At 42.4% G+C, this 27,828-nt stretch overlaps 2 protein-coding genes across 5 annotated transcripts; one reads left to right on the top strand and one right to left on the bottom strand.

Annotated features, from left to right (window-relative positions):
- The first annotated feature begins 326 nt into the window (after positions 1–326).
- LOC115117043 (alpha/beta hydrolase domain-containing protein 17A-like) lies at positions 327–7,547 on the top strand. 4 transcript variants are annotated; one of them, XM_029645485.2, is made up of 6 exons: positions 327–535; positions 1,425–1,501; positions 1,629–2,041; positions 2,261–2,455; positions 3,256–3,435; positions 3,762–7,547. In XM_029645485.2, the coding sequence occupies exons 3-6, from the start codon at positions 1,632–1,634 to the stop codon at positions 3,985–3,987; spliced, it is 1,011 nt and encodes a 336-aa protein (XP_029501345.1). In that variant the 5' UTR covers positions 327–535; positions 1,425–1,501; positions 1,629–1,631; the 3' UTR covers positions 3,988–7,547. The 4 variants fall into 4 exon arrangements, with proteins under 4 accessions (XP_029501345.1, XP_029501346.1, XP_029501347.1 ...); XM_029645486.2 differs by having other exon boundaries at positions 1,626–2,041; XM_029645487.2 differs by having other exon boundaries at positions 1,310–1,501.
- Positions 7,548–12,577: 5,030 nt separating this feature from the next.
- LOC115117044 (GRAM domain-containing protein 2B-like) lies at positions 12,578–27,589 on the bottom strand. The gene is made up of 12 exons (XM_029645489.1): positions 27,346–27,589; positions 24,799–24,948; positions 24,626–24,683; positions 24,219–24,291; positions 23,750–23,853; positions 22,626–22,715; positions 21,241–21,312; positions 18,929–19,015; positions 18,603–18,684; positions 16,709–16,808; positions 13,177–13,287; positions 12,578–12,809 (listed from the first exon to the last, which is right to left on the bottom strand). Exons 1-12 carry the CDS (start codon positions 27,384–27,386, stop codon positions 12,791–12,793), a joined length of 987 nt encoding a protein of 328 aa, XP_029501349.1. The 5' UTR covers positions 27,387–27,589; the 3' UTR covers positions 12,578–12,790.
- Positions 27,590–27,828: the final 239 nt, after the last annotated feature.

Below are 27,828 nucleotides of genomic sequence, written 5' to 3'. Positions count from 1 at the left end.
CACACACACACACACACTCTGTGAAACCGGCAAGTTCGTGTGAAATGTATTCTTATTATTCTTATTATTCTTATTCATTTTATCTTGTGTCCTTTAACTATTTGTACATTGTATATATATATATATAATATGACATTTGTAATGTCTTTACTGTTTTGAAACTTCTGTATGTGTAATGTTTACTGTTAATTTTTGTTGTTTTTCACTTTATATATTCACTTTGTATGTTGTCTACCTCACTTGCTTTGGCGATGTTAACACATGTTTCCCATGCCAATAAAGCCCTTGAATTGAATTGTAACATTGTAACTCGGCTACGCCCTCTCCCTCCATCACTTCCGGGTCTAACGGACGGGGTTGTGAAAAAAATGGTTGTCACGATATTTAGCTTGCCAATCTACAAATGACAGATACATATACAATTATACAGAGTACACTATCCATGTCAGGGTCCAATAAGCATTTTCGCAGTATTGTGCAACTTTTTGTCATAGACAGGAATATTTTATCTTGTCTGCAAACCCACCGCGAATTGGTAAGTTAGCGAACGTTCACTAGGTTAACGTTACTCTACCTGATTGATGTTTTGACACGTAGCTTAGCCAACTAGCACTTGCTGCACCACCTAGCAAGCTATTTACCGATAGCTAGCTAGCTAACGTTATTGCACTGGTTTAGCTAGCTAAGCATTTCCTCCTTTCCCAAGCTATATTTTTGGACACATTATGTCCGGTAGCTACGCTAACGTTAGTGCATCAAGCTAGCCAACGTTAACTTGGACTATCCGTATTATTGAGCAACAATGTTTACAGAGTGATTCACCATAATATGCAGTATGATGTCGAAGCTTTACCTATCACCATCTCTTCCTGCTAGTTGTAACCAGAGGTGGCTGTTAATCTAGGTTGCTAGCTAACATTCACACGTTATGTGCAACGTTAGGACGTTGTAGTTAGGTACTGTAGCTAGCTAACGTTAGCGTGTGAATTCTGATATTATCCTGCATCGTTGACTAGCTGGTAGCTAACTTTACGTCTTTCTATTCCTGCAAAGCTAGCATACTACGTCTGTGCCAATAGGTCAGGACCTTTTTTTACATTTAACATTTACATTTAAGTCATTTAGCAGACGCTCTTATCCAGAGCGACTTACAAATTGGTGCGTTCACCTTAAGACATCCAGTGGAACAGCCACTTTACAATAGTGCATCTAAATCTTTTAAGGGGGGGGGGGGGGGGGGGTGAGAAGGATTACTTTATCCTATCCTAGGTATTCCTGAAATATTTTTTTTTATGGCATGTATCCACAGGTTCACTGGTTCAAACCGTGCTGTGACTGACCCACCTCACAGAATAGTGTGGTAGAAGGCTAGCTAGGCGAGGAGGTCTGTACTGTGTTCATAACTAATGCTCTTTTTGCCCAAGACTGCTGAGTGACTTAACCAGGTGGTGTTGGCACCTTTGTGTGTCATCTCATTCCAAGTCCCAGAGGAACCTTACAGGTAGATTATTTTCTCTACACCATCACAGATGCTCCTTCTGTCAGTGTGTCATGTGTACTGTTAGATAAGCTGTTTAGTACACTCACTTTCTCTCTCACCTCCCCCTCCTTCTGCTTGTCTTCAGTAGAAGATGAACGGCCTGTCCATTAGAGAGCTCTGCTGCCTGTTCTGCTGCCCTCCTTGCCCCAGCCGCATCGCAGCCAAGCTGGCCTTCCTCCCTCCAGAGCCCACCTACTCCATGCTGCCTGACCCGGAGGCTACAGCTGCGGCAGCAGCCGGGACCACGCCAGGGGGTGCTCCCCCCTCTCTGGGGGCTCCAGGCCTGCGATCCCGGCTGGGTGGTGGTGCGGGAGACAGAGGTGGTGGTGGTGGTGGAGGGGGAGGAGGTGGCGGAGAGGGCAGGTGGAAGCTCCATCTGACAGAGAGGGCGGAGTTCCAGTACACTCAGAGAGAGCTGGACATGACAGATGTGTTCCTGACCAGGTCCAGCCGGGGGAACAGGGTGGGCTGCATGTACATCCGATGTGCCCCCAACGCCAGGTGAGAGGAGAGAGAAGAACTAGATTAGTATAGAGATGATGGGTCGCAACATTTCTCTTGCACAACAAGGGAGTTTGTGCAGGTTTTTCTATTTATAGAGATGCATGAATTATAGAGTTATTTTTTAAATTCTATGGTTGTGTATACATCACCGTTCCCTCCCTTCTTCTCTTCTTTATTTTCCTCTATCTGTTCTACCTCTCCCTCCCCCTCTCCCAGGTTCACAGTGCTATTCTCCCATGGTAATGCAGTAGATTTGGGTCAGATGAGTAGCTTCTACATTGGCCTGGGCACTCGTATCAACTGCAACATCTTCTCCTACGACTACTCTGGCTACGGTGTCAGCACCGGCAAACCCTCAGAGAAGAACCTCTACGCTGACATAGACGCTGCCTGGCACGCCCTGCGCTCGCGGTAAACAGCTGTTACACACACACACACACACTTTTGTATTGCTATTCTTGTGGGGACCAAAGAATTGATTCCCATCCAAAATCCTATTTTCCCTAACCCTAAATGTAACCTTTAACCTAACCTTAACCCTATGCCTAACCTCAACCCCAAAACTATACCTAACGCCTAACCTCAACCCCAAAACTATACCTAACTCCTAACCTCAACCCCAAAACTATACCTAACGCCTAACCTCAACCCCAAAACTATATCTAACGCCTAACCTCAACCCCAAAACTATACCTAACCTCAACCCCAAAACTATACCTAACCTCAACCCCAAAACTATACCTAACCTCAACCCCAAAACTATACCTAACCGCAACCCCAAAACTATACCTAACCTCAACCCCAAAACTATACCTAACCTCAACCCCAAAACTATACCTAACCTCAACCCCAAAACTATACCTAACCTCAACCCCAAAACTATACCTAACCTTAACCCCAAAACTATACCTAACCTCAACCCCAAAACTATACCTAACCTCAACCCCAAAACTATACCTAACTCCTAACCGTAACCCTTAACCCCAATTGTAAACCTAAAATAGTAGTTTTCTTTGTGGAGACTGGCAAAATGTCCCCAATTTTCCTTGGTTTACTATCCTTGGGAGTACTTCTGGTCCATACAAGGATAGGGTAGTGCTGGGCTGAAAACTGTACACACCGTTACCCTTCAGGAGTGCACAACAAGAAGGCATATTCTGGTCATCTCGGCTGTGTTTTTGTTTACTCAGTTATCTGTGTTTGTGTCCCAGGTATGGCATCAGCCCAGAGAACATCATCCTGTATGGGCAGAGTATTGGCACAGTACCAACAGTGGACCTGGCGTCCAGGTTTGAGTGTGCTGCTGTGGTGCTCCACTCCCCTCTCACCTCTGGCATGAGGGTGGCTTTCCCCGACACCAAGAAGACGTACTGCTTCGACGCCTTTCCCAAGTGTGTCTCTCTCTCTCTCACACACACACACACACACACACACACACACACACACACACACACACACACACACACTAGAATGCTTCATTTAGATCCACAACAACAGAAATTGTCACAAAGGCCTACATTTTAGGATATGAATAGATATTGTGACTCAGCTATAAGCACGTTAGAAAACAATCGTACGTACACATATGACATAAAATAAACTATGACTTCAACGACAGGTTATGAAGCGTAACTCAAAGCTGCTTATAGACTCCTTACGTGACTTATAAACGTGAGTATAGACTACTTACAAACTGCTTGTGACATGTGTATTGCAGCATAGAGAAGGTGTCTAAGATCCCATCCCCGGTGCTGATCATCCACGGGACGGAGGACGAGGTGATAGACTTCTCCCATGGCCTGGCTCTGTTTGAGCTCTGTCCCAAGGCTGTGGAGCCACTCTGGGTGGAGGGGGCGGGACACAACGACATAGAGCTGTACAGCCAGTACCTGGAGAGACTACGGCGCTTCATCAACCAAGACCTGGCTGCAGCACACGCCTGAGTGAGGAGGTGAGGGTGTGTGTGTGTGTGAGGAGCTGTACAACATCAAACTACAGCCTTAAGTCTGTAGAAAAGGAGCATCCACTATGCTGTAAATGTGTCTGGCTGTGTGTCTGGCTGTGTGTCTGTGGTTGAGGTTGTGTGTATTGACTCATGGGAATGAAGGATCTTGATATCTGACACCTGTCAGACGCCTGGATACGTGTTCCTAGAGACTTCCTGAGGCAGAGCATTTGTGCACTACGAACTGTCTTCTCTGTGTACATGTATGTATGTACGTACAACTCCCAGAGTTGAAGATGCTCTCTGTATGGACCTGAGCTGACATCACTCCTCCCTGTGTCTGCAGTGGACATCTGTCTGTCTACTTTTCTGTCTCTCTCCCCGTCTCTCTCTCTCCTTGTCTCTCTAATAATGAACATTTCTCTCTGGATTTCTTTCAACTATCCTGTCCTAACTAAGGACTAGGGCGAAGAATAGAACTGGCCTTTGAGAGTCTAAGAGAAAGTCTGCTCTCCTGTGTGTTTGTCTTTGGCTGTAGAAGGCAGCCATTTGAACTTCTTCTGAGTTAAAGGTTGTGATAACTGAGTGAGAGTGGGGAATGCAGGATGTACTGCAGTATTACTCTGACTAGTTGTTTTGACTGTTGCCTGTCCATGTTATCTAATGTGTCTGAAGTGAAAGGGTTGTGGAGACATTGATGTCTCTGAAGCCTGAGATGAACATGGAGAGTCTGATCCCAGATCTGTTTTTGATCACAAACCAATCTTGAATCAGGCAACAAAAACATATATCTAGTTTGTTTTCTTCTGTAAGGAGACCTCTGTCTCTTGATAGATTCCTAATGTGAATGAACTATAGTGGGAAAAACGTTTGAGAAAATAATGTTCATTTATATCCAGTCTTCTCTGTGGCTCTTGAGACGGGTCCGTTGACTCATGACGATAGAGAGAGCAGGACAGTGGATGGTGTCCGTGAGGCTGTCTCAACTGGCATTTTCTGTTACATTTGATCGCACATATACACTATATATACAAAAGTATGTGGACACCCCCTCATAAGTGGATTTGTCTATTTCAGCCACACCGGTTGCTGACGGGTGTATAAAATCAAGCACACAGCCATGCATTCTCCATAGAGAAACATTGGCAGTAGAATGGCCTTACTGAAAGAGCAGTGACTTTCAATGTGGCACCATCATAGGATGCCATCTTTACAACAAGACAGCTCATCAAATTTCTGCCCAGCTAGAGCTGCCCCGGTCAACTGTAAGTGCTGTTATTCTGAAGTGGAATCTGCTAGGAGCAACAACGGCTCAGCCGAGAAGTTGTAGGCCATACAAGCTCACGGAATGGGACCGCCGAGTGCTGAAGTGCGTAAAAATGGTCTGTCCTCAGTTGCAACACTCACTACCGAGTTCCAAACTGCCTCTGGAAGCAACATCAGCACAATAACTGTTTGTGGGGAGCTTCATGAAATGCCAAGTAGCCGCATACAAGCGTAAGATCACCATGCGCAATGCCAAGTGTCGGTGGGAGTGGTGTCGCTGCCATTGGACTCTGGAGTAGTGGAAACGCTTTCTCTGGCCTGCACAGAGCCCTGACCTCAATCCCATCGAACCCCTTTGGGATGAATTGGACCGCCGACTGCGAGCCAGGCCTAATCGCCCAACATCAGTGCCCGGCCTCACTAATGCTCTTGTGGCTGAATGGAAGCAAGTCCCCGCAGCAATGTTCCAACATCTAGTGGAGAGCCTTCCCAGAAGAGTGGAGGCTCTTATAGCAGCAAACGGGGGACCAACTTCATATTAATAATGCCAATGATTTTGGAATGAGATGTTCGACGAGCAGGTGTCCACATACGTTTGGTCATGTAGTGTATGAAATGGTTGTTCACTTTGCTGCTATTCAACTGTCACTTGCATAAGACTATTCCTGAGGACTATTCCTCATGAGAAATAAATGGTGTTTATAGCATCTTATAAATATAACACTTTGACTGACTTTCTGAGATCTGAAAGGAATACAAAGTCATTCATTCACATTTATCCTCAATCTTTAATCGTGCATTTCCCTCTCAAAGTAATACAAATGTTTATAGTGTATAGCGGAGCCACAGAGTTCGTCAAAGTGTTAGAAATGTTGAATTTTAATTGGGTTCCATGGTGGTTCTAAGTCAATAGCATGGAGCCAACATGGATGCCAGTTTCTTGAACTGATGATACAATGTCTGGTGTATAGGAGCTTTTCTATGGTGGCAGTATTGATCCAAGCCATAAACGAGCCTTTCACTGTTAGTGTGGTGCAGGTTCCACCACATCAGTCCACACACACACACACACACAGAGCGCGCAAGCATGATAAGCAGGTCTTAAGTTCAGCACTATTGTACAAAGCATCCAAAGTGTAGTTGAAAATATAATGTTTGTGTCTCCTTTGCATTGTTGACTACCTGCCCCCAGAAAGACCAGAAGCAAGGATTCTAGGAATGACCTAGTCATAGAATACTGAAGTTACTGTCAGTTACAGTAACTCTCTATTGAGGGGACACTGTATGTTGATGATTAAACAATGCATAACACTGCAGTCATCCTGGGTCAAAGTGGCACTTTGTAGGTGGCTGTTTTTCTGGGATCATTTTGAACAGGAATCTAATTCCATTTTCACAGTATGCTGTGTGTCACCAGACCCAAGGTGGAAATCCCTCAGGCTCCCGTGCCAGACTCTTCAGGGTTCTAGGCTGGTTAGGGTTCTAAGCTCTCCAGGGTTCTAAGCTCTCCTAAGATACAATGAGACTAGACCTGACTGTCAGTTGTCATTACTGTACACTACTGTATGGGTTCTTGCTAAGAAGGTCTCAAAATATAATGGGGACTAATTAACACAGTGGTTCATTGAGACTGAATAGAGAATAGTCTCACTCACTATGATAATGAAGTGAGGTATCAATATTCTGACAACTTTATGCATGTCCATTATTTGTGTTTTGCTGGGCAAGTGTTGGGGTATGTAACGTAGTGTGTGTGATGCCAGAGGGAAAATGTCAACTCAAGGTATCGTGCTTTTTAAACGGGGGTATAGATTTAGTTGTTTTTTTATTACTGAAACTAAACTAATGTATTGTTTTTGACTTTTGTGCTAGTTTGGATGGGGAAAGGCTGGGTGGGGATAGAACATGAGGGTGTGGTTTATATATGGTTATTGTAGTTACCTATTCTGTTTCTATTATGATTTGTAATATGAAAAAATGACTGACAATATGATGTAATGTCATTAATTCAGAGGACTGAATCTTGACCTTTTTATTGACAATGGGGGAAAAACAATAAACAATTATGTACAAAAATATAAACTTGTGTTGTTGATTCTGTGAATCCATTTAGTACAATGGAAAGAAAGTATGTGAACCCTTTAGAATTACCTGGATCTCTGCATAAATTGGTCATAAAATTGTATCTGATCTTCAAGTCACAACCATAGACAAACACAGTCTGCTTAAAGTAAGAATAAACCATTATAATTCTTCATCTCTTTATTGATCATACCGTGTAAACATTCACATTGCAGGTTGGAAAAAGTATGTGAACCCTTGAATTTAAGAACAGGTTGACCCTCCTTTGGCAGCAATAACCTCAACCAAATGTTTTCTGTAGTTGCGGATCAGACCTGCACAACGGTCAGGAGGAATTTTGGACCATTCCTCTTTACAAAACTGTTTCGGTTCCACAATATTCTTGTGATGTCTGGTGTGACCCGCTCTCTTGAGGTCATGCCACAGCATCTCAATCGGATTGAGGTCAGCGCTGACTGGGCGACTCCAGAAGGTGTATTTTCTTCTGTTCAAGCCATTGTTGTTGATTTACATCTGTCTAATAGGTTGTTGTCCTGTTGCATCACCCAACTTCTGTTGAGCTTCAATTGGCGGACAGATAGCCTTCCATTCTTCTGCGAAATGTCTTGATAAACTTGGGAATTCATTTTTCCGTCTGATAGCAAGTTGTCCAGGCCCTGAGGCATCAAAGCAGCCCCAAACCATGATGCTCCCTCCACCATACTTTACAGTTGGGATGAGGTTTTGATGTTGGTGTGCTGTGCTGTGCTGGGCCTTTTTTTTCTCCCACAGTGTTGTGTTCCTTCCAAACAACACAACTTTAGTTTAATCTGCACACAGAATATTTTGCCAGTAGCGCTGTGGAACATCCAGGTGCTCTTTTGCGAACTTCAGACATGCAGCAATGTTGACAGCAGTGGCTTCTTCCATGGTGTCCTCCCATGAACACAATCCTTGTTTTATGTATTGTACACTCGTCAACAGAGATGTTAGCATCTTCCAGAGGTTTCTGTAAGTCTTTAGCTGACACTCTAGGATTCTTCTTAACCTCATTGAGCATTCTGCTCTGTGCTCTTGCAGTCATCTTTGCAGGACGGCCACTCCTAGGGAGAGTAGCAACAGTGATGAACTTTCTCCATATATAGAGTTGGTCTTACCGTGGACTGATGAACATCAAGGATTTTAGAGATACTTTTGTAACCTTTTCCAGCTTTATGCAAGTCAACAAATCTTTGGTCTTCTGAAATCTCTTTTGTTTGAGGCATGGTTCACAAGGCAATGCTTCTGGTGAATATCAAAATCTCATTTTGTGAGATTTTTATAGGGCAGGGCAGTTTAAACCAACATCTCCAATCTCGTCTCATTGATTGGACTCCAGGTTAGCTGACTCCAATGAGCTTTTGGAGAAGTCATTAGCCTAGTGGTTCACATACTTTTCCCAACATACACTGAATGTTTAAATTATGTATTCAATATAGACAAGAAAAATACAATGTGTTATTAGTTTAAGCACACTTTTTGTCTATTGTTGTCAAATGATATGTAAAATGTATGCAGAAATCCAGGTAACTTCAAAGGGTTCACATACTTTTTCTTGCCTCTAATTACAGTGCCTTGTGTATGAACTATCAATATAATTTTATTTACAGACATTCAAGAGCTGTGTTGAATATTTTTTTGAACGGCTTATTTTAAATACACTTGTATACATTGAAAGTATACTACACTGATTGATATAGTACTAATCATGGTGTACAGTATTTCTGTGTCATTGCTCTTGGTTTTGAGGGGAGAGTGCCCCCTGCTGGCCTGTTAGTACCACTGACAGGCCAGCAAATTAAGAAGTAAAAGTTGTCATTAAATCATTTTAATTTGCCAGCAAATTTCAGATTAAAGTCACTTCTGACTTACATTATTGCTTTACAAAGAGAACAACATATTCATTACCAGTTAAACTGAGACCAACGAATAGTGCCTTAAACCAAATAGATTTTAGGAGTGGACTGACTGATAAAAAAAAAAGATATCCTATGAAATATAGGCTAGCAACAAACAAAACAATATATCCTATGAAATATAGGCTAGCAACAAACAAAACAATATATCCTATGAAATATAGGCTAGCAACAAACAAAACAAGATATCCTATGAAATATAGGCTAGCAACAAACAACAATATATCCTATGAAATATAGGCTAGCAACAAACAAAACAAGATATCCTATGAAATATAGGCTAGCAACAAACAAAACAATATATCCTATGAAATATAGGCTAGCAACAAACAAAACAATATATCCTATGAAATATAGGCTAGCAACAAACAAAACAAGATATCCTATGAAATATAGGCTAGCAACAAACAACAATATATCCTATGAAATATAGGCTAGCAACAAACAAAACAAGATATCCTATGAAATATAGGCTAGCAACAAACAAAACAAGATATCCTATGAAATATAGGCTAGCAACAAACAAAACAAGATATCCTATGAAATATAGGCTAGCAACAAACAAAACAATATATCCTATGAAATATAGGCTAGCAACAAACAAAACAATATATCCTATGAAATATAGGCTAGCAACAAACAAAACAAGATATCCTATGAAATATAGGCTAGCAACAAACAAAACAAGATATCCTATGAAATATAGGCTAGCAACAAACAACAATATATCCTATGAAATATAGGCTAGCAACAAACAAAACAATATATCCTATGAAATATAGGCTAGCAACAAACAAAACAAGATATCCTATGAAATATAGGCCTGCAACAAACAAAACAAGATATCCTATGAAATATAGGCTAGCAACAAACAACAATATATCCTATGAAATATAGGCTAGCAACAAACAAAACAATATATCCTATGAAATATAGGCTAGCAACAAACAAAACAAGATATCCTATGAAATATAGGCTAGCAACAAACAAAACAATATATCCTATGAAATATAGGCTAGCAACAAACAAAACAAGATATCCTATGAAATATAGGCTAGCAACAAACAAAACAAGATATCCTATGAAATATAGGCTAACAACAAACAAAACAAGATATCCTATGAAATATAGGCTAACAACAAACAAAACCTGCAACAAACAAAACAAGATATCCTATGAAATATAGGCTAGCAACAAACAAAACAATATATCCTATGAAATATAGGCTAGCAACAAACAAAACAAGATATCCTATGAAATATAGGCTAGCAACAAACAAAACAAGATATCCTATGAAATATAGGCCTGCAACAAACAAAACAAGATATCCTATGAAATATAGGCTAGCAACAAACAAAACAAGATATCCTATGAAATATAGGCTAGCAACAAACAAAACAAGATATCCTATGAAATATAGGCTAGCAAGAAACAAAACAATATATCCTATGAAATATAGGCTAGCAACAAACAAAACAAGATATCCTATGAAATATAGGCTAGCAACAAACAAAACAATATATCCTATGAAATATAGGCTAGCAACAAACAAAACAAGATATCCTATGAAATATAGGCTAGCAACAAACAAAACAAGATATCCTATGAAATATAGGCTAGCAACAAACAACAATATATCCTATGAAATATAGGCTAGCAACAAACAAAACAAGATATCCTATGAAATATAGGCTAGCAACAAACAAAACAAGATATCCTATGAAATATAGGCTAGCAACAAACAACAATATATCCTATGAAATATAGGCTAGCAACAAACAACAAAAGCTGCTTTGTGTGAAGTCAAGGTTTTCCATATTTGAGATTTAAGTGATCTGTCTCCTCAAATGATCAGGGGACCCACATAAATATATATTAACAATTGCCCAGCTCATGAGTACATTTTAATTGAGACCCTTTATATACTGTAGTTTGTTGTACTGTGGCTTTGGTATTCAGTCTTCCTACTGTAGGCAGGGCGGACTGGGAAAATAATTTTCCTCTGCCATTTCATTCACATTGGCCCACCACTGCGCACGCCATTAGCTCAAGAAACATGTCTAAGCATGATTCAACATATTTTCATGTGCAAATCCAGTGATTGTCATGAATTTTGGGTTGACAATTAGACTATAGTTGCTATTTTACTGTCAAAATAGGATTCCAGAATATCCATATTTGTTTGTTTTTTTGTTGTAGAGAGATAGTGCACATAAAACATGTAATTCAACTAAAATCATAGGCTAATTAATTTGTGGTTCAACACCTGAGGAAGTGGAAACTCAAAACGCATTAATTAGATATATTACCCACCACCGGAGGCTAGTGAGGGGAGGATGACTCATAAAGATGGCTGCAATGCCGTAAATGGAATGGTATCAAGCACTTGGAAACAATGTTTTTGATGTGTTTGATACCATTCCATTAACTCCGTTGTAGCCATTACTATGAGCCGTCTTCCACAATTAAGGTGCCACCAGCCGCCTGTGATACCCACTGCTAGTAGCCATGTATTCATCCAACCGTAAGTGTAATGTCCTAAAAAAGGTTCAGTTGTAGGCTACTACCCATGAGGCCTATGCTGGTGCATGTTTTGAGCACACTCCACTCCATATCTCAAAGCCATATCAAATGTCTTGATTGTAAAATAGTTGCTATTGAGAGTTGAGAAATAAAGATTATACCAACAGAAAGCTGAAACCCTCCTCTCTTCAACAGGGACAATTGGATGAAGCTTCCAAAGCTGTGTTTTTTCCCCCGCAATTTCATTTTGAAATGTTATATGATCAGAATAAATGTTTCTCTGGAGTGCACGGAAGGAGAGGAGAGTGGCTCGCTCTCCACAGCAGTAGTCCCCAGCGAGGGCACAGGGAAGACACAGGGAAGACACTTTCATTACAGGAATCATGAGGATAATGCACTTCACTGTTTGGCAAGATCATTTCTTTAGCTGTCCCAAAATTAGGATGTTTTTCAGTGAAGTGACAATGTAGAATATGCTCTTTCTACGTTTACAGGCACCCTTTTCATTTTTTTTTGATCCATGATCTTTGGTGTCTAACTGATGACAGAGTTGAAGCAGGTCATCTTTGCTGATGCTGTGTTTGACTTTCAATGTGAGTTTGTGTGACCTCAGCCTAGCAGAAAACGGGGCCGGTCCATCTCAATGTTTTGTATACTCAAATCAAAATCAAATCAAATGTATTTATATAGCCCTTCGTACATCAGCTGATATCTCAAAGTGCTGTACAGAAACCCAGCCTAAAACCCCAAACAGCAAGCAATGCAGGTGTAGAAGCACGGGCATATTAGCATAACAGATTTTTATTTTTTTTACCATTTCTATCTTAACAAGCTCATAGGCCGCTGGCCATGTCACCTTTTTCTATGTTTAAAAAAATATATATATAGAAAAAAAGTGACAATTTTCGACCAGCCCACCCAACAAAAAAATGGTCCAGCCCGTCTGGTATTTGCCAGAATATCCAAATGGCCAATCCTCCCTGGCTGTAGGTCTCTTCAGGCTGTTTCCTGTTCCCTGGAATGAGGATGGAGCAGTGAGAGGAGGAACCAAATCACTCTCTCAGATATTATCATGCATACTCATGCACAAGTTCGCTCGCACACACCTTTAATCATGAAAGTGAAGACTCAAATGCCCATTCCTCTGGGCCCGTTTTTCTCTTAACCTCCTGTGACGACCTAACGTACTGTGATCTCTGCTGCTGATACGGTACCTCTGATGTCTGAGAACTCTCTCTCTCTCTGTCTACAAAACCGGTTTGATCTACCTTGAATGGCTTTTAAATGGTCAAAGTTTGTAGTTCCTTGAAATTCACATCAGAGCATAGTCATCTGTGGAAAACAACCCCATAGTGTGTGTGTGTGTGTGTGTTCGTACTCACTCTCTGAGGTGTATGGAGAACTCCGGCAGGGCTCCTAGAGAACTCAGCTGCTCCTCCAGAGCTACGATCCGCAAACCGATGTACCCCGATGACAGTATTAGCAACACCGCCCTACACAGACACACACGTACACAGAGGTGGTGGTTTTAATGTGAAAACAGTTTGATGGGTAAGATACAGTACTTCCTGATAGCTTGTAATCAGCTTGTGTTTTACTTTCACCTGCGTCACTCAGCACTCAGTATTACCCTGAACTGTTAAACCTCCCTGGGCCATCCATACCTGAGTGCACTCTCGTTGATGGCACCGATTGCTCAGTGCAGATCAATCATGAGGAACCAGGCATAAGTACTGTATGTCAATCAAGAACAGACAGCGGCAGGTAGCCTAGCTGTTAAGAGCGTTGGGCCAGTAACCGAGAGGTTACTGGTTTGAATCCTGGGCTTGCGAGGTTTTAAAAATGTGCCGTTCTGCCTTTTGAGCAAGGCAGTTAACCCCCAACAACTGCTCCCTGGGTGTTTTGGATGTGGATTATGGCAGCCCCCTCACCTCTCTGATTCAGAGGGGTTGGGTTAAATGCGGGAAGAAACCTTTCGGTTGAATCTGCCACTAACTAGGTATCACCTTTCCCTTCCCTAATCTTTTACAGGAAACTCCATGGGCAATCCATATTTGTCAGGCTACAAGTTAGTTGTTCAAACAGAAGTCTGGGTAAATATGCAGACATAATTGTCACAAATATCGGTTATTTCAATCAAATGTATTTATACACTTTTTTTTTTTTTTTTTACTTCAACAGATGTCAAAGTGCTATGACTATTTAACTGCTGTTATGACGTGTTTAGTTATGAGCCTCGGGTGTGTGTACTGATAACCTTTTCTTCTCCCTTAACATTAGTGTTATGAAAACATAATAATACTATAAGAAGGGGAAGTGTTTATTTTCCTATTCTTTAACGTTTATATTGTTGAATAATGTTTCATCTGAAAGGCCATTTCTCCACAGTGCTGTGGTTCTGTGTGTGGTGTATAATCTATCAGTGTAATGTGTGTAATTCAATATGACTTGATGAATCCCCTAAGGGGCAATTAGAAGGTATTGGCAAAGCACAAACAAACAATTTCATCTACCCTCCACAGTCCACAGGTAACTAATGAAGGGCAAGCACAGGAGACTGTAGCAAGGAAAATCTATCTGGGTAAGAGCGAAGAACCCTTGAGAGGAACCAACACCTGGCTTTATGGGTAAAAGTTCAGTGTATTACAGCCTTGACCATCTGGAGAACACCCTGTGCTCAGAGAATGTTTTGTGATGTTTTGGGGCTGTTGCTGGGCAAGACGGACTTTCAACTCCCTCCAAAGATTTTCTATGGGATTGAGATCTGGAGACTGGCTAGGCCACTCCAGGACCTTGAAATGCTTCTTACGAAGCCACTCCTTCGTTGCCCGGGCGGTGTGTTTGGGATCATTGTCATGCTGAAAGACCCAGCCACGTTTCATCTTCAATGCCCTTTGCTGATGGAAGGAGGTTTTCACTCAAAATCTCACGATAGATGGCCCTATTCATTCTTTCCTTTACACGGATCAGTCGTCCTGGTCCCTTTGCAGAAAAACAGCCCCAAAGCATGATGTTTCCACCCCCATGCTTCATAGTAGGTATGGTGTTCTTTGGATGCAACTCAGCATTCTTTGTCCTCCAAACACGACGAGTTGAGTTTTTACCAAAAAGTTATATTTTGGTTTCATCTGACCATATAACATTCTCCCAATCTTCTTCTGGATCATCCAAATGTACTGGCTTAAGCAGGGGGACACGTCTGGCACTGCAGGATTTGAGTCCCTGGCGGCGTAGTGTGTTACTGATGGTAGGCTTTGTTACTTTGGTCCCAGCTCTCTGCAGGTCATTCACTAGGTCCCCCCGTGTGGTTCTGGGATTTTTGCTCACCGTTCTTGTGATCATTTTGACCCCACGGGTGAGATCTTGCGTGGAGCCCCAGATCGAGGGAGATTATCAGTGGTCTTGTATGTCTTCCATTTCCTAATAATTGCTCCCACAGTTGATTTCTTCAAACCAAGCTGCTTACCTATTGCAGATTCAGTCTTCCCAGCCTGGTGCAGGTCTACAATTTTGTTTCTGGTGTCCTTTGACAGCTCTTTGGTCTTGGCCATAGTGGAGTTTGAAGTGTGACTGTTTTGAGGTTGTGGACAGGTGTCTTTTATACTGATAACAAGTTCAAATGGGTGCCATTAATACAGGTAACGAGTGGAGGACAGAGGAGCCTCTTAAAGAAGAAGTTACAGGTCTGTGAGAGCCAGAAATCTTGTTTGTAGGAGACCAAATACTTATTTTCCACCATAATTTGCAAATAAAATCATTAAAAATCCTACAATGTGATTTTCTGGATTTTTTTTCTAATTTTGTCTGTCATAGTTGAAGTGTACCTATGATGAAAATTACAGGCCTCTCTCATCTTTTTAAGTGGGAGAACTTGCACAATTGGTGGCTGACTAAATACTGTTTTGCCCCACTGAACCAGACAGACTGTTTGGAAGATACCTACACTTCCTGGAAAAAGACTTTCCTGTGAACCTGAATAACAGAATGATATGTGACTCTATTTAGATTTTCTTGGCCCATCCCCCCTCTTCGGAGGACAAAGATAAACTTTGTTTTTACAGCTTTTCTTCTGTTGTTACATGTCCATTTTACATACATGATATCGTTTTTTTTCTACTGCAGAAGTTACATAGCAAGAGTAAAGTAATTTGAAACACATTACATCTGGATAGATAGCACATTATACACTATATTATTATAGAACATAAGCTTTTAAATCTACCCCTCAGGTACTCTGTCCATCCCACCTATCTCCCAACCACACCCCTCAGCTACTCTCAGTCCATCCCACCCCTGTAGATTAACACACCCATTCTCACACGTGGCAGTATGTTTGTAGAGTAACACACCCATTCTCACACGTGGCAGTATGTTTGTAGATTAACACACCCATTCTCACACGTGGCAGTATGTTTGAAGATTAACACACCCATTCTCACACGTGGCAGTATGTTTGAAGATTAACACACCCATTCTCACACGTGGCAGTATGTTTGTAGAGTAACACACCCATTCTCACACGTGGCAGTATGTTTGTAGAGTAACACACCCATTCTCACACGTGGCAGTATGTTTGTAGAGTAACACACCCATTCTCACACGTGGCAGTATGTTTGAAGAGTAACACACCCATTCTCACACGTGGCAGTATGTTTGAAGATTAACACACCCATTCTCACACGTGGCAGTATGTTTGTAGAGTAACACACCCATTCTCACACGTGGCAGTATGTTTGAAGAGTAACACACCCATTCTCACACGTGGCAGTATGTTCCTGAGAAAAGATGAAAGGTGATGCAAGGGCTTCAGCACCTATAGATCTAGTTACAGGGGAGGGGAATGGAGAGGAGAGAGATGGAGATCAGGAACAGATAGATGGAGAGGAGAGGGACGGAGAAGAGAGGAGTACTCACAGAAACAGACAGATGGATAGGAGGACATTGAGGTTGCGCATATCTCTGATAAGGAGGAGGGTTTTAACCCTTTCAGTGACGATCCAAACCCACGAGTCAGCTGTTCAAGAGAAAAAGAAGACAAAAGGCCATTCAAACACTTTTTAAATGTGTGGTATGTCTGAGTATATGTGCTTGTGAATGAGTGTGTGTGTCTGTATCTGTGTCTGCTTCAGTGTGTGTGTCTGTATCTGTCTGCTTCAGTGTGTGTGTCTGTATCTGTGTCTGCTTCAGTGTGTGTGTCTGTATCTGTGTCTGCTTCAGTGTGTGTGTCTGTATCTGTGTCTGCTTCAGTGTGTGTGTCTGTATCTGTGTCTGCTTCAGTGTGTGTGTCTGTATCTGTGTCTGCTTCAGTGTGTGTGTCATTTACATTACATTTACATTTAAGTCATTTAGCAGACGCTCTTATCCAGAGCGACTTACAAATTGGTGCATTCACCTTATGACATCCAGTGGAGCAGCCACTTTACAATAGTGCATCTAAATCTTTTATGGGGGGGTGGGGTGAGAAGGATTACTTTATCCTATCCTAGGTATTCCTTAAAGAGGTGGGGTTTCAGGTGTCTCCGGAAGGTGGTGATTGACTCCGCTGTCCTGGCGTCGTGAGGGAGTTTGTTCCACCATTGGGGGGCCAGAGCAGCGGACAGTTTTGACTGGGCTGAGCGGGAACTGTACTTCCTCAGTGGTAGGGAGGCGAGCAGAGGTGAGGTGGATGAACGCAGTGCCCTTGTTTGGGTGTAGGGCCTGATCAGAGCCTGGAGGTACTGAGGTGCCGTTCCCCTCACAGCTCCGTAGGCAAGCACCATGGTGCTGTATCTGTGTCTGCTTCAGTGTGTGTGTCTGTATCTGTGTCTGCTTCAGTGTGTGTGTCTGTATCTGTGTATCTGTGTCTGCTTCAGTGTGTGTGTCTGTATCTGTGTCTGCTTCAGTGTGTGTTTAACTACCTGATTCTTCCTCCTCTGTGAGTGTGAACTGATTATCCTGAGCTTTGCTGATGCTGCTTCTAGGAGTGGTGCTGTCCTTCCCAGATTTGGGAGGATTAATATTGCATCATATTCATATATCTCTTGTATGTCGTCTGTTATGGCTCTCACCCCTCATTTATTTTTCTCGTCTGTCTTAACGGTCTTTTTAAGATGTTCTCTCTTACCGCTGCTGGGCAGGTCAGAGTAGACGGCCTCTATAGGAAGGCTCTGCTCCACACTGTCCTCTCGTCTGTCTTAACGGTCTTTTTAAGATGTTCTCTCTTACCGCTGCTGGGCAGGTCAGAGTAGACAGCCTCTATAGGAAGGCTCTGCTCCACACTGTCCTCTCGTCTGTCTTAACGGTCTTTTTAAGATGTTCTCTCTTACCGCTGCTGGGCAGGTCAGAGTAGACAGCCTCTATAGGAAGGCTCTGCTCCACACTGTCCTCTCGTCTGTCTTAACGGTCTTTTTAAGATGTTCTCTCTTACCGCTGCTGGGCAGGTCAGAGTAGACAGCCTCTATAGGAAGGCTCTGCTCCACACTGTCCTCTCGTCTGTCTTAACGGTCTTTTTAAGATGTTCTCTTACCGCTGCTGGGCAGGTCAGAGTAGACAGCCTCTATAGGAAGGCTCTGCTCCACACTGTCCTCTCGTCTGTCTTAACGGTCTTTTTAAGATGTTCTCTCTTACCGCTGCTGGGCAGGTCAGAGTAGACAGCCTCTATAGGAAGGCTCTGATCCACACTGTCCTCTCGTCTGTCTTAACGGTCTTTTTAAGATGTTCTCTCTTACCGCTGCCGGGCAGGTCAGAGTAGACAGCCTCTATAGGAAGGCTCTGCTCCACACTGTCCTCTCGTCTGTCTTAACGGTCTTTTTAAGATGTTCTCTCTTACCGCTGCTGGGCAGGTCAGAGTAGACAGCCTCTATAGGAAGGTTCCGCTCCACACTGTCCTCCCGGCTGGAATTGCTGGAGATCTGTAGGCAGGGAAGGGTTAAAACCTGTCCTTATACAAACATCTCCTGGTCAGTATAAATGGTGTCTTGATTAATAACACAAAACAAGTGAATGTGTACTCTGGAATTTTCACAGTGAGATATGAATAGTTACAAAATGAACTTTATTTGATGGCACTGATTGAAGAAAACAGGGCAGTACAGGAAGCTACATGGTGGGAGGAAAAGGATAGGATGACATCGAGGCCATCAGTGAAATTCTTACTGTGTCTATGTTCCGATCCACGCCATCAACGCCGTTCTCTCCTGAGAAGTGGGGACTGCTGTTGCCATTCTCCACCTGCTCCCCCAGCTGTTGTGGAAACCAGAGTCTGTAAACGCAGTTGAACTCACTCCACTAAAAAATGCTCCTCGCTCACAGGAGAAACAAACTGCCGCTCGATATTCGCTCCATTTATTAACTTCACAATTTAACCAACACCCATTTCTTTCTGTGACTAACTGAACCCAACACTTGGTTTTGAAGAATTGAAACTAAACCATATGATTTGAATATAAAGTATTTGAATAAACATAAAAAGGGGAATGTAAGAAGCGCTCATAATTAAAAACAGGCTATATGTAGTATTAAACAGCACAGAAACACGCTAAATAGGTCAGAATACAGTCATGTAGCCTAAGAAGGAAGGAAAATAAATTGTTTAGGATATATTATTAGCCCATTATTTCAATGATTTCAAGGCTATAGCCTACAAAATATATATATATATTTTTTTTACCTTTATTTAACCAGGCAAGTCAGTTAAGAACAAATTCTTATTTTCAATGACGGCCTGGGAACAGTGGGTTAACAGGGACAGAACGACAGCTCGGGGGTTTGAACTTGCAACCTTCCGGTTACTAGTCCAACGATCTAACCACTAGGCTACCCTGCCGCCCCTCAAATACATTGTGAAGCATTTGCGATTGCGACATGAACATTAAGCGCTTAGCATTTAAACAACATTTTGTTGATTAAATTATTATAGTCTATAAATTGCGCATATAGGAAAGAATTACAATGAAATAAAAGCGAAACTAAAAGGCTTTACTAGGCATTTGAATCCACTTTTAGAAACACGAGTTTGGCCAGAGTGTGGTTTCAGGCTCATGCGATGGTGCCTGGAGAGCAGGCCAACAGTGGATGGGGATGCTCAACACCCTTCGGCCACTCTTTCCAGGTTGGGCAGGGATACAGAGTTGTTTTTTTATAGGAAGGCCTACAGGTTTTCAGGCAAAAATAATCCTCTCAAAACAGAGAGCTCCTTGAAAGAGGTAATATGTCAGGAATATTGGGCCAAAATCAATGATAGCCTATTGTATAGATAATAGAACAAAACAAGACACATCCGGGGTTCAAACTATAGAACCCAGTTCCTACATTTGAATATAAAAATGGATTTTATCAAACAAAACTGTGCTCCATTTTATCTCTGGAACCTCAGGAAGACAAATCAGAGCCAGATTACTGAATGTAAGTACATTATTTACCTTCAGAGGTGAATGCATCAAACCAGTTGTTGTGATAAAAGCATGTTGTTGTTGTGCACTCTCCTCAAACAAAAGCATGGTATTTTTAAGTTCATAACTGTGGACTCTCCTCAAACAATAGCATGGTATTTTTAAGTTCATAACTGTGCACTCTCCTCAAACAAAAGCATGGTATTTATACGTTCATAACTGTGCACTCTCCTCAAACAAAAGCATGGTATTTATACTTTCATAACTGTGCACTCTCCTCAAACAATACCATGCTATTGTTAAGTTCATAACTGTGCACTCTACTCAAACAATAGCATGGTATTTTTAAGTTCATAACTGTGGACTCTCCTCAAACAATAGCATGGTATTTTTAAGTTCATAACTGTGCACTCTCCTCAAACAAAAGCATGGTATTTATACGTTCATAACTGTGCACTCTCCTCAAACAAAAGCATGGTATTTATACTTTCATAACTGTGCACTCTCCTCAAACAATACCATGCTATTGTTAAGTTCATAACTGTGCACTCTACTCAAACAATAACATGGTATTTTTAAGTTCATAACTGTGCACTCTCCTCAAACAATAGCATGGTATTTTTAAGTTCATAACTGTGCACTCTCCTCAAACAATAGCATGGTATTTTTAAGTTCATAACTGTGCACTCTCCTCAAACAATAGCATGGTATTTTTAAGTTCATAACTGTGCACTCTCCTCAAACAATAGCATGGTATTTTTAAGTTCATAACTGTGGACTCTCCTCAAACAATAGCATGGTATTTTTAAGTTCATAACTGTGCACTCTCCTCAAACAATAGCATGGTATTTTTAAGTTCATAACTGTGCACTCTCCTCAAACAATAGCATGGTATTTTTAAGTTCATAACTGTGCACTCTCCTCAAACAATAGCATGGTATTTTTAAGTTCATAACTGTGCACTCTCCTCAAACAATAGCATAGTATTTTTAAGTTCATAACTGTGCACTCTCCTCAAACAATAGCATGGTATTTTTAAGAGAGAAAGGGAGACAGAGAGAGATCATTTGGGTATACCTGTGCTTGTGAACACACAGACTGCAGGATTTCATAACACACTCTCCGGTTCCGCAAAGACACAAACGAGTACTGAAACAGAGGCAAAACAGAATGAGGGACTACACAACACACCACCACTCAGACACAACACACCACCACACAGACACAACACACCACCACTCAGACACAACACACCACCACTCAGACACAACACACCACCACTCAGACACAACACACCACCACTCAGACACAACACACCACCACTCAGACACAACACACCACCACTCAGACACAACACACCACCACACAGATACAACACACCACCACTCAGACACAACACACCACCACTCAGACACAACACACCACCACTCAGACACAACACACCGCCACTCAGACACAACACACCGCCACTCAGACACAACACACCGCCACTCAGACACAACACACCGCCACTCAGACACAACACACCGCCACTCAGACACAACACACCGCCACTCAGACACAACACACCGCCACTCAGACACAACACACCGCCACTCAGACACAACACACCGCCACTCAGACACAACACACCGCCACTCAGACACAACACACCGCCACTCAGACACAACACACCGCCACTCAGACACAACACACCGCCACTCAGACACAACACACCGCCACTCAGACACAACACACCGCCACTCAGACACAACACACCACCACTCAGACACAACACACCACCACTCAGACACAACACACCACCACTCAGACACAACACACCGCCACTCAGACACAACACACCACCACTCAGACACAACACACCACCACTCAGACACAACACACCACCACTCAGACACAACACACCACCACTCAGACACAACACACCACCACTCAGACACAACACACCACCACACAGATACAACACACCACCACACAGACAAACCACCACAGACACACCACTATACAGACAAACCGCAACACCACACAGACAAACCACAACACAGACACAACACACCACCACACAGACAAATCACCACACAGACACAACACACCAGCACACAACACACCACCCCACAAATACATCAACCCACATACACACCACAACACAGACACACCACCACACAGACACAACACACCACCACACAGACACACTACACCACCACACCACCTCACAAACACAACACACAGAAACAACACACCACCACACAGACACACCACCTCACAAACACAACACACCACCACACAGACACACTACACCACCACACAGACACAATATACTACCACACAGGCACAGGCACACCACCACACAGACACAACAACAACCACTGACACACCCATAGCTGTAGACACAGAGGCAGACACAGTCACAGACACATTCACTCGAACAAGAACAACAGGGCCGTTGTGGGTGTGTTTCCGACCTTGTTTCCATCAGTAGTACGGATGGAGAGCATAGACAGGGCTGAGTTCTGCTTCTTCACTTCCTTTACGCTGGACACATGGACCTCAACCTACAACAAGACACAGATACTACATCAACAACACATGGTACAGACCACAACAGACCATCTACTTCTACCTACTGTTTGTTGGCCAACTTGGCGTTGTCTACTCTACGGCTCTATTCAGTCTGGATGGCTGAAGCGTTACAGATTCCCCAATAGAAATGTGAAGTCATTTCCGATTGAGCCAACATATGCAGCGTTTCCTGTGAATGCAGCCTGCGCTAATGTGGGAACGTTGCCTTTAAATTTCAATCACACCGTAAAGCTGAACTTCTGTAATACGGATTGAATAGGGTCCCTACTCTACTCTGCTTTTCTCTTCTCTGCTCTACTCCGCTCTACTCTATTCTGATCTTCTCTGCTCTACCCTTCTCTTCTTTACTCTTCTCTAATCTGCTCTACTCTACTCTTATGTGCTCTTCCCTGCTCTACTCTACTCTGCTCTTCTATTCTCTACTGTACTCTATTCTGCTCTTCTCTACTATGCTCTTCTCTAATCTGCTCTTCTTTACTCTGCTCTGCTCTATTCTTATTTTCTCTGCTGTGCTCTACTCTATTCTGCTCTTCTTTTCTCTACTATGCTCTGCTCTTCTACTATGCTCTTCTCTAATCTGCTCTTCTCTAATCTACTCTACTCTGCTCTTCTCTCATCTAATCTACTCTGCTCTACTGTGCTCTACTCTATTCTGCTCTTCTCTGCTCTACTCTTCTCTTTTTTACTCTTCTCTAATCTGGTCTTCTCTAATCTACTCTTCTCTTCTCTAATGTGCTCTGCTCTACTCTGCTCTTCTCTATTCTGCTTTTCTCTGCTGTGCACTACTCTACTCTTCTGTAATCTGCTCTACTCTGCTCTCCTCTATTCTGCTCTACTCTGCTGTGCTCTACTCTGACTACTCTTTTCTGCTCTGCTCTTCTCCACTCTGCTCTATTCTACTCTGCTCTATTCTGACTACTCTGCTGTGCTTTACTCTGACTACTCTGCTCTACTCTGCTCTATTCTACTCTACTCTATTCTACACTACTATATGTGAATATCTTACCTTGGTGTCCTTGAGGAGTACGGAGGAGTAAAAACATACATAGTTGACAGACACAAATAGCTTCCCATGATACAACACCTCCTTCTGCAGGGCACAGGTGAACACTGAAACACACAACCAGGACAGAGGACACAGTCAAATGGGAGACACGTAGGTTTCTCCTTGAAACTTCCCTTTGTCCCCAGAATAACCTGTGATATATTCAGCTGAGGGTACAGTTAAATATTGTGCAGAGTGAGTGCTTAAGTTGAGTTGTTAGCAAGGAGCACAAAGCACATGGAATGAAATAGAATGAATCCCAACGCATTAAGTAATGATTGTGATGTGACTCCATCATAGCTCTGTAATCCAGACAGAAATCCACATGCAGCCCAGACAGTTTCAGGACCACGATGATGATCAAACCATAAATAAGTTCCAGACTCACCATGTACTGAGATCTACTCACCATGTACTGAGATCTACTCACCATGAGTTAGTTTCTCCTCTGTAGGAATGTCTCGGAAGAATTTGTGGAAGGTTTTGTTGTATTTCACAAAACTCTACAATAGAGAGAGAAAAGGATCTAACTCTCTGTTAATTAATCAACCAATTAATTAATCAATCAACCAATTAAGTAATCAATCAAGCATTCAATCAGGAGACATTTCCAAGCCAGAACCAAGAACCCAAACATATAGTGGAGAAGGAGTGCTAGGACCTCAAATCAAATAAAAGTTTATTGGTCGCGTATCGAGATTTGCAGATGTTATCGCAGGTGCAGCGAAATGCTCGTTGTTGGCCAGGAGCTAGAAACAGTGCAACTGTGTCTGTCAGCACCATCTTGTCTAAAGCCCTCCTCTAGGTCGTTGTCTTGTATATTTCAGGTGCGCTTACATTTTTGGCAACGGCGCCATCAGGCGGGTGGAAGCTCTCCTCCTCTATGGTCTCTGACCTATGGATAGGGAGTGATTGAGAGCGGATCAATGGACTTGCATAGGCTTTGGTACTTTCCCCCAGTCCATGGCCTATTCTAGTCATTAAACTTGTTTTCAGAAGTAACCTTTGACCTGAGAGAGTTGCTCCTGTTCCGGCTGTGTCCCAGCTCCTGGATCTCCAGCTGGGCCTCCTCTAGACTCTTCCACTTCTCTTTGTTCTTCTTACTGCGGCTGCCTCTCCTAAGGCCCAGACTACCTCCTCCACCACCATTCTTCAGGGACCTGAAGGAACAGGACACTAAACCGTCACAGTGTTGCCCCCTGTGTCTGTAAACACTCTCTGTTTAGAGGTCATATTTACCTATATGTCATATTTATTTTGTACTAAACCTTATTGTGGTTTGCAGAATTTCCCATAGTGGGACAATAAAGTTGTGGATTGAATTTGTGGATTCAACCTCAACTGATTCACCTACCCATGGGCATAGTTTTTTTGTCTGCTGGTGAAAACTGCTGTTACATTAATGAAAACATTTTTTTAAATGTGCACCAAGAATCCAAAATATACCCATAGCTATGCACCTGATTGTTATCATTTTGATTCTAATCATTTCAAGTCAATTCTGACTTTCCAGGAAGCAACCTACACAACCATGTTACATAAGTTATTAGAGATGTGAGATATCTTGTTATTTACATTCTCAGCAGCTCAGGCTAACTTGATACCATCAGACAACCATAAGGAAGAATGGTTGCCAGAGCAGTTCTAGCTAGTAGTCATTATGATAGTCAACTACACCTTAGTGGCACTCAAATATCTTTTTCACCTCATTTAACACCTCAATGATTTAACAAAAAGGACATCTCAATAGGTGGTCCAGGTCAGTCATGACAAAGTGGGGGGGGGCTTTCCTCTTCTGTTCTCTATAGTTCGTCAGGCAAGGGGGAGGCCGATGACATCACAACTTACCATCAGACCAACTCCTTGAATGTCCTTCTCCTTGCAGTTTGCAGTTGTGTGTAAAAAAGACTATTTTGTTCAAAACATGTTGTTTTTATACCCTTTAGTGTGTGTACTTTACTGTATTTATACTTGGGATATCACTTTTTAACTGGGAAAGTGAAAGAAATCGCCCGAGGATGTCTTTAAGCGCTGAACAGACGTGGCATCCAGGTCAAAGGAAGATTTGCAATTCAAATGATCAGAACATTTCACAGAAAAGTAGGTGTTATAGACTGAGTGTACAAAACATTAAGAACACCTTCCTAATATTGAGTTGGATTTAACAAATGACATCAATAAGGCTGCATCACATCTGGCTGTAATTGGGAGTCCCATAGGGCGGCACACAATTGGCCCAGCGTTGACCGGGTTTGGCCAGGGTAGGCCGTCATTGTAAATAAACTGACCTGCCAAGTTAAATAAAGGTTAAATAAAAATACAATCAAATAAATAAGGGATCATAGGTGGTCAGTCTGTGTCATGGGAAGAGCAGAGTTTTGTACACTCTATGCATTATGTTTAAGCGCCTGAGGTGTCCAGATGTAGGATCTTAATTTGAGACAGTTTCCTACATCAGGAAAAGAATCCTGTAGCAACAGGAAAAGTGAATTAGTATGTGGACAATGGACATTTTTGTAGCGGTTGATACATTTTTCGTAAGGGAAAATCAAGTAGGACATTTCAAAGTTTAGATTTAAAGACTTTAGAAGCCTTTTTAAACCTCAAATACACTACAAGTTGCACATTTCATCCTTTTCAGGAAAGTCCTCATGCAACAGGGTGATCAAATTAAGATCCTACATATCACAGGAAGTTGTGGCACCTTCATTGGGGAGAACTGGCTTGTTCTTATGACTGGAGCAGAATCGGTGGAATGGTAACACATAGGTCAAACACATGGTTTCCAGATATTTGATGCCATCCCGTGAAGTCTGTTCCAGCCTCCTGTGCAACATATAAATCTTTGTTTATTCTATTCCAGGATAACATCTTCATTATTGTTCCACTCCGTACGGACAATGTAGGCCTAACTAACGAAAGCTGTTACATTTACAGTTCAACAAGTCTAACTTTAATGTGAAAACCCAAATAAAATGCACAGAAACATCACAAAACAATCTTTATGCAACAAAGCTTTGAGTATATAGATATCTGCTAAAGGAAGCAGATACACCTGCTCCCGATTAGACCAACCTGTTATTTCTGGGGCTGGACGAGGGTCCTGAGGGCTATGGCTGCAATGCATTTTGGGGAATGAAAACAAAAAAGTTCCCTTCCTTCCTTCTCTTCCTCAACTCTGGTGAGTCCTCCGTTCAGACTAAACCATTAGTGAAATGGCAATAAAACAGCTGGAATGGCCTGTGTGTGTGTTCTCATCTAGGTGGTATGCACTACTGTGCGTTTGAGGAATGTACAGTTCTCAGTACTGTAATATCCTATTAGAAAATCCAAGATTCGGTTAAGGGACATTCTGACTTCCTAAACAGAAACAACAGTGATGGTCTCTACAGCTGGAGTTGAACTGAACCTGTCTAGAACTGTACAGAACGAACAGTGATGGTCTCTACAGCTGGAGTTGAACTGAACCTGTCTAGAACTGTACAGAAACACCATATGTATAGCAATGCATAATAATAAAACACTTATTTTAAAAAGTTTGATTGGTTGATACTCACACTGAGCTGTCGAGGGAGAACCTCCGATGCTCCATGTTCATGGCCTGGAGTGGTTAAGCGTCTCTCCCACTCCCACTGAGCTCCTCTCTACCTCACACGGTATTTGCACTGACTATGTAAACCGACTCTCAAACGTAGCAACTCTGTACTCCACTACCTGGCTTTAGCCTACAGAGAGGCAGCTGATAGATGGCTAGAGGGAGAGGCAGCTTTCTCCTGTTACCAGCCAGCCTATTCTCTTCAAGCGTATTGCTGGTTTCACCTATCATCTACTGGGGGGGGGGCGGGAATACCATTTAAGTTTACCCAATCAGCTTCGGACTCCGGAGCCTCCGGTCGGTCCCACCTGTGACACACCTCTACTGCTCATGGTAACTGTGACTGCAGGTGTTGTGTACAATCCTACTCCCATCCACAAATTAGCGCACATGTAATGCATGAATCAAAACACAATTACCAACACACTTCACACATGTACTGTAC

The sequence above is a fragment of the Oncorhynchus nerka genome, linkage group LG9b (assembly GCF_034236695.1).
Source record: "Oncorhynchus nerka isolate Pitt River linkage group LG9b, Oner_Uvic_2.0, whole genome shotgun sequence".
Classification (NCBI taxonomy): domain Eukaryota; kingdom Metazoa; phylum Chordata; class Actinopteri; order Salmoniformes; family Salmonidae; genus Oncorhynchus; species Oncorhynchus nerka.
The sequence above is the reverse complement of the archived record's forward strand: the minus strand, read 5'-3'. Positions and strand labels throughout refer to the sequence as shown.

What these genes read in the sequence shown, in the direction of transcription:
- LOC115117043 (XM_029645485.2), top strand. Translation starts at nt 1,632, where the DNA reads ATGAACGGCCTGTCCATTAGAGAGCTCTGCTGCCTGTTCTGCTGCCCT. An exon ending in TGGCACGCCCTGCGCTCGCG is followed by an intron (nt 2,456 to 3,255) that starts GTAAACAGCTGT and finishes TTTGTGTCCCAG; the next exon opens with GTATGGCATCAGCCCAGAGA. An exon ending in TGCTTCGACGCCTTTCCCAA is followed by an intron (nt 3,436 to 3,761) that starts GTGTGTCTCTCT and finishes TGTGTATTGCAG; the next exon opens with CATAGAGAAGGTGTCTAAGA.
- LOC115117044 (XM_029645489.1), bottom strand. Translation starts at nt 27,386, where the DNA reads ATGAACATGGAGCATCGGAGGTTCTCCCTCGACAGCTCAGT. An exon ending in AACAGGAGCAACTCTCTCAG is followed by an intron (nt 24,684 to 24,798) that starts GTCAAAGGTTAC and finishes CCCTATCCATAG; the next exon opens with GTCAGAGACCATAGAGGAGG. An exon ending in GTACTACTGATGGAAACAAG is followed by an intron (nt 21,313 to 22,625) that starts GTCGGAAACACA and finishes CCTCTGTTTCAG; the next exon opens with TACTCGTTTGTGTCTTTGCG.